The sequence below is a fragment of the Coregonus clupeaformis genome, unplaced genomic scaffold, assembly GCF_020615455.1.
Source record: "Coregonus clupeaformis isolate EN_2021a unplaced genomic scaffold, ASM2061545v1 scaf1408, whole genome shotgun sequence".
Taxonomy (NCBI): Eukaryota; Metazoa; Chordata; class Actinopteri; order Salmoniformes; family Salmonidae; genus Coregonus; species Coregonus clupeaformis.
In genome coordinates this window covers 67,713-86,035 of record NW_025534862.1, presented here as the reverse complement: position 1 = coordinate 86,035, position 18,323 = coordinate 67,713, and the positions used below count along the sequence as shown (strand labels likewise).

At 45.2% G+C, this 18,323-nt stretch overlaps 1 protein-coding gene across 1 annotated transcript in view; it reads left to right on the top strand.

Annotated features, from left to right (window-relative positions):
- The window catches only part of LOC121561492 (cystic fibrosis transmembrane conductance regulator-like), a 90,686-nt gene that overhangs the window by 52,443 nt on the left and 19,920 nt on the right, over positions 1-18,323 (top strand). The window contains exons 22-28 of the mRNA XM_045218163.1: positions 352-579; positions 948-1,048; positions 2,915-3,139; positions 4,163-4,318; positions 6,066-6,155; positions 9,215-9,387; positions 9,867-9,963. Of these exons, the coding sequence (XP_045074098.1) occupies positions 352-579; positions 948-1,048; positions 2,915-3,139; positions 4,163-4,318; positions 6,066-6,155; positions 9,215-9,387; positions 9,867-9,963 (1,070 nt within the window). The remainder of the gene's footprint in view (positions 1-351; positions 580-947; positions 1,049-2,914; positions 3,140-4,162; positions 4,319-6,065; positions 6,156-9,214; positions 9,388-9,866; positions 9,964-18,323) is intronic.

Here is an 18,323-nt window from a genome sequence, read left to right as displayed (position 1 = left end):
GCGTGCATACATTTTTGTGTATGGAAGCAGAGAGAACAGTCTATGGCTTGGGTGGTTGGTCTTTAACGATTTTCCGGGCCTTCCTTTCACACCACCTTGCTTACGTGATGTACTGTAAGTCAGGGTTGACATCACCCGTTAGCTACATTTTGGTCAAGAAGTACCTAGATCCTGTGAGTGATTGACTAATGCTTCTGTGTTTCTCTTCTCTCCCTCCATTCCACTCTCTCTTCCTCCATTCCACCCTCTCTCCCTCCATTTCTCTCTCTCCCTTTTGCTCTTTTTTTTTTCTTCTTCTGTTCACTCTCTTTATATCTCTCTTTCTCTTTCTGTCTTTCTCCCTCCTCCCAGCCCGTAGCCCTATCTTCTCTCACCTCATCATCTCTCTAAAGGGTCTGTGGACCATCCGTGCATTTGGACGTCAGTGCTACTTTGAAACATTGTTCCACAAGGCCCTGAACACCCACACGGCCATATGGTTCCACTACCTCTCCACGCTGCGATGGTTCCTCTTCCGCTGTGACATCATCTTCGTCTTCTTCTTCAGCGCCGCAGCCTTCATCGCCGTGGGAACCAACCGTGAGTGATGGGCAGACAGACAGACACACTTAATATTGTTAGGCTATTTCCAATAAAGCATTTACTTGAAAAGGAAGTTGGCATATTACAGATGCCGACTGCGTAGCATGTACCCATATTTACTTTAGGCCTGAGTAAATTGTTGCTGCCTTCTCATGGACAACGTACAAAAGATCTTTGCCTCTTGTGTGTCATAGAGAATCTCTAAATGGGCCACAGTGTTTATGTTGGTAGTGAATTTAGGGGTAATTTTACAGACCGTTGAATACCTGTGTGTTTGTGTGTGTATAATAACAAAGGGTTGCAGTGAAGTATGCTATGACGTGTGGGTGTGTGCGCACTGATAATGTGGTGTGTGTGTTCCACAGAGGATAAGCCAGGGGAGATTGGCATCATCGTGGCCTTAGCCATGCTTATCCTTGGTACCTTCCAATGGGCTGTCATCACCAGCATCACTGTGGACGGACTGGTATGTACATTACCAGTAGGCAGTGATCAGTATCAGTATCGCACACACAAACACGCACAACACACACACAAATATGAATCTCATTAACCTTTTACACTCGTTTGAATTGGCCTATATGGATAGGGGTCAATTAGAATGTTTCTTAAAGAAGAAATATGAAATGCATATGCATAAGCATGATAGCAATTGAATGGGAACAGTTTGGAGATATTGGGAAAAGTATTCAACCAAAGTTAAGGAATCAACAGTTCACCTGACACAAGACTGAATCTAAGACTGAATCCTGTTTATTATATGTGCATTTTACATTTACTGTACTTTTAGCCACATTTGTTGATAACGAAATCTGAAAATACTCTGGATACATTCAGTAACATGATAAGAATATTCCTGGGACATGTGGGGTAGGTGGAACATAAGACAAAAACAATGACAAGGGTTTGAGTGAGAAAACGAAATATGCTAAATATGTGTAGGAGACTAATAACATTTAATTTGATTTTAATTTGATTTGAGGACTAACTGGTGCACTTGTATGACTCAAAGAAGGGTCTTCAACTATAGGCGCTTTTATGAGCTGTCCTAGCTGTGCTGTTGAGGAACTAGAGAAAGCACACTTGTAGTTGTTTTGTTTGGAACACAAAAGGTGATGCATCACAAAATTATTGTTGTTGTTTACGAAATCCCAAAATGGCCCATTATATCTGACTCAGGTGGGCATCATTTGAAAGCTTGTTCTATTGACAACATGACTAGTTATAAAATACGATTTTACAGTGTTAGGCTTTCACAAGGCAATTCAGAGAAACAGATTGTAATTTTGGTGCGCATAGAAAGGAGTCCTGAGCTCATTCAGTTATGTGTTCTGCTGCAAATTTTCTTCCCAATAAACAAACATAGGCTCATTCTGTTCAGAACAACCCAGGGAATGACGCCATGTCATCTTGTAACTGTACATCAAACAGAGTGATCATAAACGTTGACACTGTATATGGTTTGGAAATGTGAAGTGTACATTTGGACTCACGGGTGTTTGGCTTGCTTGTATGACTACAAAGCAGTATTTATTATAATCCTCACGGTCTCATCTTTAAAATACATAGATTCCTCTTCATTTACAGCATTTCCCTCACTCAGACAACAAATAATGTGCCGGAGGGATGGGGGCAACTTGTCCCGTGCAGTGCTCAACTTCAGAACGGCTGTCAGTCAAAACCCATACAGCGCTGTGAAGACACGCAGAGACAGAGCTCTGATGTCATGTATAGCATGTTACTGTACAGCCACTGTGTTCCAATTTAGATGCTTATCAGTGCCTAAATCTGCCATTTTCAACCCGTCGAGTGTAAAAGGCTACCTTTACTTGAGTGGGAAACGCCACTTGTCTTGTTTGTTGTTAGGAAAGATTTCAAAATATAGAATACTATATATTTAGTTCACACACCCCAGTGTTGTTGTTGTGGAAATGAGCTTAATTCAGGTTCAGGATTCTGAAAGAGCTTATCACAGTGCAGGACATTTTGTTCTCCTAGTGTTGGAAAAATTCACCAATTATTGCCAGACTGACTGATACTTCTATACACTGATAATACTCACTAATGTGAGAATAGAACTCATTAACAAGGGCGAGGGAGCTCACTACTCTAACATACCGTCACATGTACAGTATTAGGTCACAAACTAACATTGACCCACTTATAGTATGAACTCACTCCTTACTCCCACAAACACACACACACACACACACGTTTCACTCCCCTCCGTACACACATTCCCACAGGTTTCTACTCATTTATATTATCTCATGTTCACACACACCTCCTCCTACCCCTTCCTCACAACTCTGTGTCCTCTTTTCCTCTGCAGATGCGATCAGTAGATCGGGTCTTCAAGTTCATCGACTTGCCGCAGGAGGAGCCTAGACCCAGTGGTGGTGGTAAAGGCAAAGACCTGGTCCTGGACAACCCCCACACTCAAGACTGCTGGCCCAACCGGGGCCACATGGATGTCCAGGGACTGACTGTCAAGTACACAGAGGCCGGACGCTCTGTGCTGCAGAACCTGTCCTTCACCGTGGAAGCGGGCCAAAGTGTAGGTGACAGTGTAGGGGACGGAGACAGGGACGGAGACAGGGACGGAGACAGGGACGGAGACAGGGGCGGAGACAGGGGCGGAGACAGGGGCGGAGATGGTGTGTGTGTGTGTATGGGATGGGTGCAGGGATGTGCGTGTGCATGTGTGAGGCTGATACTCCCACCCATATGTGGGGTCAGCGCCCGCTCAGCCCAGTCAAAGCTCTTCTCTGTCATGGCACTCCAATGATGGAACGTCAGGACAGTCCCTGCCCATCTTCCGAAAATGTCAGAAACCTTACCTCAATTTTTTTTTTTTTATATAACATATGCTGATAACATTTTTATTGAGGGAAAATGTACTTGCTATAAGTGATAAACTGCGTTGTTGGTTAAGGGCTTGTAAGTAAGCATTTCACTGTAATGTCTACACCTGTTGTATTCGGCACATTGTCTCACCTACTATCTTAAGATGAATGCACTAAATGTTGCTCTGGATAAAGTGTCTGCTAAATTACTCAAATGTAAATGTAATTTAGTGTGATGGCCTGATCTGCCCTCAGGTGAACCGAGTGTAGATGAATTTCTCTCCGTCAGTTAGGAGGCTAGATGAACCCTCAGTGGTGTGTCTTGAGAGGTAATTACAGAGAAAGAGCTCTCAGTAACGAGACCTGAGGGAGGCTCATTGGGCCTAGCTTAGCCATTAGCACTTTTGCCTAGCCATTAGCTAAAGCTTCCTGCTAATGGCCTACTTGTCATTGATGCTTTAGGCCAGAGGGAGAAAAGAGGGTTTCTAGTTTCTCACAGTTTACAGTGTAGTGTTATGTTGTATGCTATGTAGCGTATAGTATCACAGTTAAAATGCTGTCTCAAGATCTTTATTGAAAATGAGCAGGTTAGTGGGAGAGAGTAGTGGGAGACCTGTAGGAAGACAATGGCTTGTGGAGATTTTGGGTACATATTCTGAATTAATTATGGTATATATTCTGAATTAATTATGGTACATATTCTTATCTCAGTGTACGTTTGTGGCTGTCCATAGGTGGGTGTGTTGGGGAGGACAGGCTCAGGGAAGAGCACCCTGCTTTCTGCCCTGCTGCGCCTGGCCTCTACAGATGGAGAGATCTCCATTGATGGGGTCTCCTGGGACTCTGTCACACTACAGACCTGGAGAAAAGCCTTTGGTGTGGTGCCACAGGTATATATTTCTCCTCATAGGGTTATAAACAGCTCCCCTCAAGGACCTGAAAATAGCTCAACTATTGTACCATCAGTCCCTAGGGTTGTTACGGTGACCGTATTACCGCCATACCGGAGGTCACGAGTCATGACCAAGGTCAAATTCCACGTGACCGTTGAGTCACTGTAACTAGGCCTACTCTAAAACTGCGGTCTGGAAATGAATGCCGCTGATGGGCGTTAGTAGCCTACCAAACTTTCTAATGGCCCTCAAGTCGCTGATGGCCTGGTACTCAGAGCTCTATTGTCCCTCTAATCACTCTGACATCAATGCAAATGCTATCGACAATCAAATCAAACACACACGTTTTAACTGGAATAATTGGAATGACGAGGATAAATGATGATGGGAGTTACAGGTCCCATTCTGAAATGGACCCGGGGCTTTCCCATCCGGACCCGGGGCTTTCCCATCCGGACCCGGGACTTTCCCATCCGGACCCGATATGCACAAATTACATTTTAAAACATTCCATGGTCGTCGTGGATCTTGTTTCAAGCTCAAAGCCAAACACAACGGCAGCCATTTGGATGCACTATCAGCGAGAGCCAGCTCCTTAAACAGCAGGTTGATGCATGGAATATAATAAGTACACTGCTCAAAAAAATAAAGGGAACACTAAAATAACACATCCTAGATCTGAATGAATGAAATAATCTTATTAAATACTTTTTTCTTTACATAGTTGAATGTGCTGACAACAAAATCACACAAAAATTATCAATGGAAATCAAATGTATCAACCCATGGAGGTCTGGATTTGGAGTCACCCTCAAAATTAAAGTGGAAAACCACACTACAGGCTGATCCAACTTTTATGTAATGTCCTTAAAACAAGTCAAAATGAGGCTCAGTAGTGTGTGTGGCCTCCACGTGCCTGTATGACCTCTCTACAACGCCTGGGCATTCTCCTGATGAGGTGGCGGATGGTCTCCTGAGGGATCTCCTCCCAGACCTGGACTAAAGCATCCGCCAACTCCTGGACAGTCTGTGGTGCAACGTGGCGTTGGTGGATGGAGCGAGACATGATGTCCCAGATGTGCTCAATTGGATTCAGGTCTGGGGAACGGGCGGACCAGTCCATAGCATCAATGCATTCCTCTTGCAGGAACTGCTGACACACTCCAGCCACATGAGGTCTAGCATTGTCTTGCATTAGGAGGAACCCAGGGCCAACCGCACCAGCATATGGTCTCACAAGGGGTCTGAGGATCTCATCTCGGTACCTAATGTTTAAGTGTTCACTTTATTTTTTTGAGCAGTGTATATAAGCCCAGTCATTGCGCAACATTTCTATACTGCATGTAATCGCGTGTGAAAACAGAGTTTTGATGGCCTCTATTAAAAAGAGGAGGATCCCAGCTTTCTATATCTAGGCTAAAATATGTATTTCTCAAGTGCTAATATTAAGCATTGCTTTACAAGCTTTTCAACCGAAGTAGCATGAAAATGAACCGCAGGAAAAACGTCCTCAAATGCATACGGATGACACATATTTTTTTCCCCTGCCCCTTGCAATGTCTGATTGATAGCGGCCCATTTTAAATCTAAACTAATTTCACACATATCAGTACTTTCAAGTACTGTTGATAACTTGGTATTGGTCAACAAGTACAGTGTGGCTACAAAGTACAACTGTCACACAGGTCACCCTGAAAAACAAAACAACTCACACAGCTCCTCCATTCTCTCTTTTCTTTGACAGAAAATCTTCATACTGACTGGAACGTTTCGTATGAACCTGGATCCGCACGCTCGCCACAGTGACGAGGAACTGTGGCGGGTGGCTGAGGAGGTGAAACACAACATTAACATCAGTCACACTGGTGTCTGGTCTAACCCTAACCCTAGCTATATGTCCACAGCCTGGTTCAACCCTAAACCTAGCTTCAACCACAACCCTAATCCTAACCCTAATCCTAACCCTAATCCTAACCCTAATCCTAACCCTAATCCTAACCCTAATCCTAGCTTCACGTCCACATCCCGTGGTCCTCTGTAGCTCAATACCTCTGTAGCTCAATTGGTAGAGCATGGCGCTTGTAACGTCAGGGTAGTGGGTTCGATCCCCGGTACCACCCATACGTAAAAATGTATGCACACATGACTGTAAGTCGCTTTGGATAAAAGCGTCTGCGAAATGGCATATTATTATTATTATCCCGGTTCAACCCCAACCCTAGCCTCAACCAGCCTCAACTTTATTTTGAAATCTATGGCTTTGTTAGCATTTAGTACCCTTCCCTTAACGCACTTGATTTGTTCATATTAGCACTTATAACTTTATGAATAACAATACTTATTTATTTATGATTTATTATATATTTCTTTAAGGGTCTAGATATTTTGAGGTTTGGATTCTGTGGTGGTCTCTTCTCCCAACAAAAAGGCCTTATATTGGGCTATATATACACAGCTCCTGAACATGTACAATAATGAGCTTCATGCATTTGGGCCCACCTGTGGCCAAAGGATGCTATCTAGTGGCCCTTTATAAACACTACAGAGCACTCTTTTTTGATTCTGGTCGGAGTTTGGAGCGTTCTGTGAGACCCCCAGCCATACACTCTTAACAGCTTGTAGAAGTGTTCTCTTTTAACTAGCGGTTTATACGATTATTTGGTCAAGTGTGCCTGTGCACCCTGTCCCCCTTGTGGGTAACATACCTCAGTCTCCTTACCTAACCCTCAACCCTAGCTTCATATCCACATCCCGGTTCAAACCTAACCCTAGCCACAACCCTAACCATACCTTTATGTCCACATCCCGGTTCAACCCTAACCCTAGCCACAACCATAACCCTAGCTTCATGTCCACATCCCGGTGTAACCCTAACCCTAACTCTAGCTTCATGTCTACCTCCCGGTTCAACCCTAACCCTAGCCCTAACCCTGGCTTCATGTCCACATCCCGGTTCAACCCTAACTCTAACTTCATGTCTACCTCCCGGTTCAACCCTAGCCCTAACCCTGGCTTCATGTCCACATCCCGGTTCAACCCTAACCCTAGCCCTAATCCTAACCCTGGCTTCATGCCCACATCCCGGTTCAACCCTAACCCTAGCCCTAATCCTAACCCTGGCTTCATGCCCACATCCCGGTTCAACCCTAACCCTAGCCCTAATCCTAACCCTGGCTTCATGCCCACATCCCGGTTCAACCCTAACCCTAGCCCTAATCCTAACCCTGGCTTCATGCCCACATCCCGGTTCAACCCTAACCCTAGCCCTAATCCTAACCCTGGCTTCATGCCCACATCCCGGTTCAACCCTAACCCTAGCCCTAATCCTAACCCTGGCTTCATGCCCACATCCCGGTTCAACCCTAACCCTAGCCCTAATCCTAACCCTGGCTTCATGCCCACATCCCGGTTCAACCCTAACCCTCAACCACAACCCTAACCATGGCTTCACGTCCACATCCCAGTTCAACCCTAACCTTAGCCTCAACCCTAACCCTAACTGCCCCCTCTATCTCTTTACCTATAGACTCTATCACTATCCTCCTTCCTTCACCTTTCTCCTCACTCTGTCTATCTGTCTGTCTATTTATCTGTCTGTCTGTTTATCTGTCTGTCTGTTTATCTGTCTGTCTGTTTGTCTGTGTTACTTTAAAAGTCTAGGGTTGATGGAAAAGAGACCCGTAACATAACTCATGCAAATTAGAATCGTGACACGGAAACAGTGAGATCAAAAATACACAGACAACCATAAGCTACCGTCAAACACAAAATGTTTATTATGAACACACGGTAAAGGTTTGGGAAAAAGGGCTGAGCAGGACCCAAGGAATGAAACAATAATGTCAAAAACCCCTAAACTGATCTTGCCTGCCTCAAGAACCGCTAAGCTACTGCTAACCATACAAAAATACAGTGGGTGGTCCGCTCAGGTCTAACTAGTGTTTTTTAGACAATGTTCTTTCTACGGGTAATATATGCCCAAGGGCAACTTGCTAAATCCCCCTTTTCCCAGGAACACACAACATAGTTACCATATAGAGTAACCAGCAAATTAGTGAGTACACAAAAAACAGGACACCACAGTATCCATACTCACTATGGACAGGTGGGACACCCCAACGACCACCAACGACCACCAACCAGGAACTCAAAGGACACCTGTGATTAGGGCAGAAGGAGAGGAAAAACACAAAAACACATACAGGATACCTGTATCCATAACTATCTGTCTGTCTGTCTGTTTATCTGTCTGTCTGTGTGTCTGTCTGTTTATCTGTCTGTCTGTCTGTTTATCTGTCTGTCAGTGTGTCTGTTTATCTGTCTGTCTGTCTGTAATCTGTCTGTCTGTCTGTACACTGCAGAGAGTGACACTGACCCCTTTCCTACCATACAGTAGTAACCTCATTCTGACATGCTATGCTGATGGTAAGGTGTTGCTGTGTACGTGTGTGTGGAGCGGGGCAGTGACGGAGCCACCATAGACACCATAGTGGTGGTTGCATAGCAAGCACAGCCAGGAGACACACACAAGACTCCTTCTCTTGACTCTGAACATAGCTGATGTCATGTCTGATGTGGAGTTCAGGGTAATACCATGTGTTCGGAAAGGTCCACCACCTTCATTTTAAAGGAGTCAAAACAAGTACAGTATGTGCATTGGGCGATCTATGATGTCATGTTGCTCTCCTATACATGACATCATAGATCGCCCAATGCACATACTGTACTTGTTTTGACTCCATTAAAATGAAGGTGGTGGACCTTTCCAATCACATAGTATTACCCTGAACTCCACATCAGAGGTAAATGACTACACTCATTTGTTTTATTGATTGATTCATTGACTGACTGATTGATTTTTCCTATTTTCCTGTTCTCCCATGTGTCTTCCAGGTGGGTCTGAAGTCAGTGATAGAGCAGTTCCCAGACAAGCTGGACTTCCAGCTGGAGGACGGGGGTTACGTCCTGAGTAACGGACACAAGCAGCTCATGTGTTTGGCCCGCTCTATACTCAGCAAGGCCCGCATACTGCTGCTGGACGAACCCAGCGCCTACCTCGACCCCATGTAAGAGAAGAGGGAGGGAGGGAGGGAGGGAGGGAGGGAGATGTGGGTGGTGGTGTGATGTGTGTGTGTGTTTGAGTGTCTCACTGCATGTGGTGACAATTCCAGGACTTACCGTAACGGTCATTGGCTGTGTGTGTACTGAGACGTACAGTATGTGTGTAACCACATATACCGACACAGGTCTTTACGCTAAATGGGGCCTGTAATGAGTGAATTAGTGGTGGTTGATGACGCTGGTCAACTTCAGACCTGCTGCTTTCATCTTAACCTCAGCAGGAAGTGCACATTAGTGGGCTGAAGGGAGGAGGTTGTAGGGTGAGACTGGGGAAAGTGAGAGTGGATGTAAAGGGAGAAAGAGAGAGAGAGTGATGTAGGCCTATCGTTAAACTCTGTGGTTATTTTTGTCTACTCTGGTTTGTGTATGGTTGACAGAAAGATGTTGTCTAATGGTTGTGTTTTGGTTTGTTTCTGGTTGACAGAACGTTGCAGGTCCTGAGGAAGACGCTGAAACAGTCTTTCTCCAACTGTACAGTCATACTGTCAGAACACAGACTGCTGGAGTGCCAGTCCTTCCTGGTTAGTGCACAAACACACACACACACACACACACACACTTTCGAACATCCTCCTGAGTGTTTGACAGTGCTTTAAATTTCAACAACACTGTCTCAGTGTCAGAAACTAGAGAAATCTTCCCTGTGCTGTCAAAACACAGTGTTCTAAGCAGACAGGAAATGCACCAGCCAGTATTACACAGCAGAAAGAGAAACAGCTACAGTGAGGGGAAAAAAGTATTTGATCCCCTGCTGACAAAATTTGCCCACTGACAAAGAAATGATCAGTCTATAATTTTAATGGTAGGTTTATTTGAACAGTGAGAGACAGAATAACAACAAAAAAATCCAGAAAAACGCATGTCAAAAATGTAATAAATTGACTTGCATTTTAATGAGGGAAATAAGTATTTGACCCCTCTGCAAAACATGACTTAGTACTTGGTGGCAAAACCCTTGTTGGCAATCACAGAGGCAACTCGAACCTTCAGCTCCCTCCACAGATTTTCTATGGGATTAAGGTCTGGAGACTGGCTATACATATATACACAGTGGGGAGAACAAGTATTTGATACACTGCCGATTTTGCAGGTTTTCCTACTTACAAAGCATGTAGAGGTCTGTAATTTTTATCATAGGTACACTTCAACTGTGAGAGACGGAATCTAAAACAAAAATCCAGAAAATCACATTGTATGATTTTTAAGTAATTAATTTGCATTTTATTGCATGACATAAGTATTTGATCACCTACCAACCAGTAAGAATTCCAGCTCTCACAGACCTGTTAGTTTTTCTTTAAGAAGCCCTCCTGTTCTCCACTCATTACCTGTATTAACTGCACCTGTTTGAACTCGTTACCTGTATAAAAGACACGTGTCCACACACTCAATCAAACAGACTCCAACCTCTCCACAAAAGCCAAGTCCAGAGAGCTGTGTAAGGACATCAGGGATACAATTGTAGACCTGCACAAGGCTGGAATGGGCTACAGGACAATAGGCAAGCAGCTTGGTGAGAAGGCAACAACTGTTGGCGCAATTATTAGAAAATGGAAGAAGTTCAAGATGACGGTCAATCACCCTCGGTCTGGGGCTCCATGCAAGATCTCACCTCGTGGGGCATCAATGATCATGAGGAAGTATTTGATCCCCTGCTGATTTTGTACGTTTGCCCACTGACAAAGAAATGATCATTCTATAATTTGAATGGTAGGTTTATTTGAACAGTGAGAGACAGAATAACAACAACAAAATTCCAGAAAAACGCATGTCAAAAATGTTATAAATTTATTTGCATTTTAATGAGGGAAATAAGTATTTGACCCCCTCTCAATCAGAAAGATTTCTGCCTCCCAGGTGTCTTTTATACAGGTAACGAGCTGAGATTAGGAGCACACTCTTAAAGGGAGTGCTCCTAATCTCAGTTTGTTACCTGTATAAAAGACACCTGTCCACAGAAGCAATCAATGAATCAGATTCCAAACTCTCCACCATGGCCAAGACCAAAGAGCTCTCCAAGGATGTCAGGGATGAGATTGTAGACCTACATAAGGCTGGAATGGGCTACAAGACCATCGCCAAGCAGCTTGGTAAAGAAGGTGACAACAGTTGGTGCGATTATTCGCAAATGGAAGAAACACAAAAGAACTGTCAATCTCCCTCGGCCTGGGGCTCCATGCAAGATCTCACCTCGTGGATTTGCAATGATCATGAGAACGGTGAGGAATCAGCCCAGAACTACACGGGAGGATCTTGTCAATGATCTCAAGGCAGCTGGGACCGTAGTCACCAAGAAAACAATTTGTAACACACTACGCCGTGAAGGACTGAAATCCTGCAGCGCCCGCAAGGTCCCCCTGCTCAAGAAAGCACATATACAGGCCCGTCTGAAGTTTGCCAATGAACATCTGAATTATTCAGAGGAGAACTGGGTGAAAGTGTTGTGGTCAGATAAGACCAAAATGGAGCTCTTTGGCATCAACTCAACTCACCGTGTTTGGAGGAGGAGGAATGCTGCCTATGACCCCAAGAACCCCATCCCCACCGTCAAACATGGAGGTGGAAACATTATGCTTTGGGGGGGTTTTTCTGCTAAGGGGACAGGACAACTTCACCGCATCAAAGGGACGATGGACGGGGCCATGTACCGTCAAATCTTGGGTGAAAACCTCCTTCCCTCAGCCAGGGCATTGAAAATGGGTTGTGGATGGGTATTCCAGCATGACAATGACCCAAAACACACGGCCAAGGCAACAAAGGAGTGGCTCAAGAAGAAGCACATTAAGGTCCTGGAGTGGCCTAGCCAGTCTCCAGACCTTAATCCCATAGAAAATCTGTGGAGGGAGCTGAAGGTTCGAGTTGCCAAACGTCAGCCTCGAAACCTTAATGACTTGGAGAAGATCTGCAAAGAGGAGTGGAACAAAATCCCTCCTGAGATGTGTGCAAACCTGGTGGCCAACTACAAGAAACGTCTGACCTCTGTGATTGCCAACATGGGTTTTGCCACCAAGTACTAAGTCATGTTTTGCAGAGGGGTCAAATACTTAATTCCCTCATTAAAATGCAAATCAATTTATAACATTTTTGTTGTTATTCTGTCTCTCACTGTTCAAATAAACCTACCATTAAAATTATAGACTGATCATGTCTTTGTCAGTGGGCAAACGTACAAAATCAGCAGGGGATCAAAAACTTTTTTCCCTCACTGTATGTGAAAGCGTCCCTGGCAACGCTCCAACACTGGCAGTGGGTGGATAGGGGATCAATAGAGACCCCTGAGTCATGTACACACACACACACACACACACACAAGAGAAGAGTAAAGTACATTTGCATACCGACAATAAATACAGCACAAAAACTAAAACCTCCACAACATACTGTGTCTAGACAACTTTACACATTTCCACAGTTGATACTTTAAAGGTTCTGTAAGCACACACACACACTGGGTGCACCCACCCACGCATCCACTCCCTTAGAGGTGTCAACAAAGACATTTACATTTTAGTCATTTAGCAGACGCTCTTATCCAGAGCGACTTACAGTTAGTGGCCCCCCGTGAGAATTGAACCCACAACCAAGCGCCATGCTCTACCAACTGAGCTACAGGAGGACAAACCCAAAACCCATCGGGGGTGCTGATCTTCACTGACACAGAAACCAGACACATTTCTCTAAATATGCCAAACTCCCTCACACCCTCACTCTCTTGTCCTTGTGTTTTGATAAAGCGGTTGCTCCGGCAGAATTCCCACAGATGGTTTCCCCTTGACGTGTTAAACTGAGGACAGACCACTCCTCCTCTCCGTTGTCTGAGCTCAGGCTAGACTAGATTTCACTCCGTCGGTTCAGACTCTATGTAACGAGCCAATCATTCACCAGTCTCTTGTGACAGCATTAACATTGAAATGTTCAAATTGGAATAGTTGATTTGGTTCTGGGTGCCGAGATTAGTAATTCATAGACAGGACACAGATTAGATTAGTCATTAGTGCACTTCAACTACCTCAACTAGCTGGTGCCCCCGCACATTGACTCTGCACCGGTACCCCCTGTATATATAGCCTCCCTACTGTTATTTTATTTTATTCTGCTCTTTTTTTCTCAACACTTTTTTGTTGTTTTATTCTACTTTTTTATTAAAAATAAATGCACTGTTGGTTAAGGGCTGTAAGTAAGCATTTCACTGTAATGTCTGCACCTGTTGTATTCGGCGCATGTGGCCAATACATTTTGATTTGATTTGATTCATAGACAGGACACATATTAGATTAGTCATTCATAGACAGGACACAGATTAGATTAGTAATTCTTAGACAGGACACATTCTGGAGTTTGTCCAAACAATGTGAACGGAAAATTGCCTCCTTGGAGGAATATAATGTATTATATTCTAATCGACTCAATCATTGAGAGATAAAGGGCTCTATTCAATCTGTAAAACTGAAGCGTTACGGATTCCGCAATAGAAATGTAATGGTCATTTCCGATTGAGCCGACATACGCAGCGTTTACCCTGAATGCAGTCTCTGCTAAAGCAGGAACATTGCCTTTACATTTCAATCACGCTGTAATGCTGAACTTCCGCGATGTGGATTGAATAGAGGTCAACGTGTGTGTGTGTGTGTGTGTGTCTGTTTATTTTGGGCAGCCTCTCAGTGTGAGTGTGGTGTATTGTGATTGTGCCAAGCTCAATTAGGCTCGTGTCCCAGCCCTCTCCAGCTTGGCCCAGTCACACCTTTGGACAGGACCCAGGGACGAGTGCCATACAACAGAGCTGCCCTGTGTAAGGGTGTGATACAGAAATAGAGAGAGAGAGTGATAGAGAGAGTGTGTGTGTGTGTGTGTGTGTGCATGTATGTGCATGCTTGCGTTGTGTGTATGTGTGAGTGTGTGTGTGTCTGTGTGTATGACCTTTGCTACACCAGCTGCAATGCCAGGTGCCTGGAAGAGCCCTGATATCAATAATCAGTTATCAAGGAGTCAATTCATTCCAAAACGATTCATCCAACAGTCACTGCAATTCAGCTTTTAACTGTGAATGTGAATACAACTAAATTAAACTTTGTTGACAGTCATTCATAAGATACTCTTCTTAACAAAAAAAAGTTTGTTTTATTTTACAGCCTGCTATTCATCTACTATTTACTCCTAAATGTCCAATTAAATAGTTAGTAACATTGAGAGATATGAAAACTATTTTTCTTAAGACCCATTCTTCCCATAGTGATTCCCCTGGAATCAACTTATACTGTAAGAGCGATTCATCAGAGAGAATAAGAGAGATTCAAATGTATATAAGCGACTCAGTTCAGCAGGGAGTCGTTGGGTGCTGGGTCTCTCGTTGGGTGCCATCCATTCCCTCATGCTGACAAGGGGAAATTCAAACTTGAATCAGGAGGTGTTCAGGAGGCGGTCAGGAACAGCAGCTGTTTGGACCGTGTTGCGTTGCAGCTCAGAATAGACCGCAACACCTCGGTAAACTTGAATCTGGTTGGGGGATACGTCTAAAATAACAGACAAGGCCCTGCTCACTGCCTGCGACAGGGACCAACGTGCATTCTCTCTGTTTAGGATATCCTTTAGAGATAGCGGGCTAGTCGGGATATTCTTTAGGGATAGCGGGCTAGTTGGGATATCCTTTAGAGATAGCGGGCTAGTCGGGATATTCTTTAGAGATAGCGGGCTAGTTGGGATATCCTTTAGAGACAGCGGGCTAAGCTACACTGTGGTAAACATCAACATCAATAGCTGAGGCCATGCCAAAGTGTTAAAGTCATATTGGTATTTATAATAGGATAATAGGATAAGAAGTGGATAAAGTCAACTACAATCATTACAGCTCCTTACATTTGAGGACGGAGGCCATACTAGCAGGGGTCAGTCCCAGGTGTGTGTGTGTGTTGGTGTGTGTGTGTGTGTGTATTGGTGTCACCACAGAGCAGCTGGAGGTGAGAGGTCAAGGCTTAGCTCAGGGCATGGTTCAGGTCGGCCCAGTGCGTATCCCGCTGGACACACACACACCCCAGCACACTCACACACACACACTATCGTCAAACACCTCCACTAGACACATGGGCTGGCCTGAGCCTCTGGGCTGGACACACATTAACACTCTGTAGGAGTCTGAGAGAGGGAGGGGGAGAGAGGGGAAGAGGGGAAGAGAGAAAATTACACTCACCAGTTTCAGACACAAACACTCATGCCTATAATCTCACACACACGCACAGACGCACACACACAGGTCCATGTACTAACGTAGGTTCTCCAGTAGGTCTTTACAGTCGTCGTACGTCCTGGTCGCCGTAGTTACACAACACCTCCAGGCAGTTCTGCAAGAGAGGTCATTTTTCTCTTAAACAGTGTGTGGCTACTCCATGCTGTGTGTGTGCGTGTATGTATGTGTATGTTGGTGCATGTGTGTGTACATATCTGTGATTGCGTGGTTGTGGTTCCCAGTCAAATAAGCTTATTAAACCATACAGAGAGAAGTTCCTGATCCAAAAAGTTGGGCAATTTCCAATTGTGTGTCTGTGAGTCTATAATGCATAATACAGTACGTTATCCAGTAAACCTCCATATGTCTGAGACAACATTACATGATCAGTGTCCCAGTACCTTGAAGCCCCTGGCAGCAGCGATGTGTGCAGCGTCCAGCCCTCACAGTTGGCCTGGTTGAGCAAGGTGCTGGACAGTACCGGGACCGTGGCAGGACCAGGGCTATGGTTGCGGTCAGGGTTAGGGTCATGGTGTGTGTGTAGTCAGGGGCAGGGTGGCAGATGAGGAGTTGCAAAGTGTCCACATGTCCCGAGCTGACCCCGCACGGAGAGCCGTGCAGCTGTCCTGTGGATCACACACACATGTTAGCGTTGGGACACGCTCACACACACACACACACATACACACACACACAAAGAAATGATCCACTTACACACACTCGAAACTGTTCACACAAAATTGGCAAGGCTTTCTGTGAAATATTAGTCAATATGATTTCTACAAATGTGATATGACAGAAATATCCCAGTGGAGCTGTGTACGTAGGTAGTGTCCAGGAGACAACAACGTGGTGGCTATTCACAGAGGGGAGTCACCAAGCAAACTACAACAGAACTGTCTAAAAATATAAATAAATAAAACACATTTATAAATCATTGGCAAGAACAATTAGTCATATCCCATATATGTCGTTCAAGGGAATTCGGGACAAGGTGACTAGTTAACGTTAGCTTGGCTCTCTCTGTGTGTTCGTGCCGTGGGAGGAGGGGTTTCTTCGTTGGCAGATAGCAATGGCTAGAAAGTATGCTAACTATTCTGGCTAACTAACTGGCTGAATAAGTTGACGACGGACTCGCTCAAGCTGTTGGGACTAACCCACAAAGTTAGACACGGACACGAATGATCTGCTTGGCGTGTTGACACACTGGTGGTTTGTTGTGGCCGAGTATTGGTGCTAAACCGTGATGTTGAAGTCCGGCATGCTAGTTGGCTGTGGCGTCATATGACTAGGTGCCCTGGACAGTTTTTACGGAAGAATACTGTACCAAATTAGCTAGCTGAATAAACTAAGTTAGTCTATTCCTAGAAAACATTGAACCGCTGTAGTTTACAACAATTATAGTTTCTGAGGTGGAAGTTGGGAGAGTTATATTTGGGTGTTTCAGTGAAACGTAAGTGAGGGAGCCCCGCTCTCTCGCTTTCCCAGATGTTTAGTTCATTTCATTCCGATCTCCTTTGCATTATTGTAGCCATTTTCTGTAGCCTGTCAACTATGCCTCTGTCTATCCCTGTTCTCTCCTCTCCGCACAGGCTATACAAACGCCTCACACCGCGTGGCTGCTGTCTCTCTAACCTGGTGGTCCCTGCACGCACGACCCACGTGGAGTTCCAGGTCTCCGGCAGCCTCTGGAACTGCCGTTCTGCGGCCAACAAGGCAGAGTTCATCTCAGCCTATGCTACCCTCCAGTCCCTCGACTTCTTGGCGCTGACGGAAACATGGATTACCACAGAAAACACTGCTACTTCTACTGCTCTCTCCTCGTCTGACCATGTGTTCTCACATACCCCGAGAGCATCTGGTCAGCGGGGTGGTGGCACAGGAATCCTCATCTCTCCCAAGTGGACATTCTCTCTTTTTCCCCTGACCCATCTGTCTATCTCCTCATTTGAATTCCATGCTGTCACAGTCACTAGCCCATTCAAGCTTAACATCCTTGTCATTTATCGCCCTTCAGGTTCCCTTGGAGAGTTCATCAATGAGCTTGACGCCTTGATAAGTTCCTTTCCTGAGGATGGCTCACCCCTCACAGTTCTGGGTGACTTCAACCTCCCTACGTCTACCTTTGACTCATTTCTCTCTGCCTCCTTCTTTCCACTCCTCGCCTCTTTTGACCTCACCCTCTCACTGTCCCCCCCTACTCACAAGGCAGGCAATACGCTTGACCTCATCTTTACTAGATGCTGTTCTTCTACTAATCTCACTGCAACTCCCCTCCATGTCTCCGACCACTACTTTGTATCCTTTTCTCGCTCGCTCTCCTCCAACACTACTCACTCTGCCCCTACTCAGATGGTAATGCGCCGTCGCAACCTTCGCTCTCTCTCTCCCGCTACTCTCTCCTCTTTCATCCTATCATCTCTTCCCTCTGCTCAATCCTTCTCCCTCCAATCTCCTGATTCTGTCTCCTCAACCCTCCTCTCCTCCCTTTCTGCATCCTTTGACTCTCTATGTCCCCTATCCTCCCGGCCGGCTCGGTCCTCCCCTCCTGCTCCGTGGCTTGATGACTCATTGCGAGCTCACAGAACAGGGCTCCGGGCAGCCGAGCGGAAATGGAGGAAAACTAGACTCCCTGCGGACCTGGCATATTTTCACTCCCTC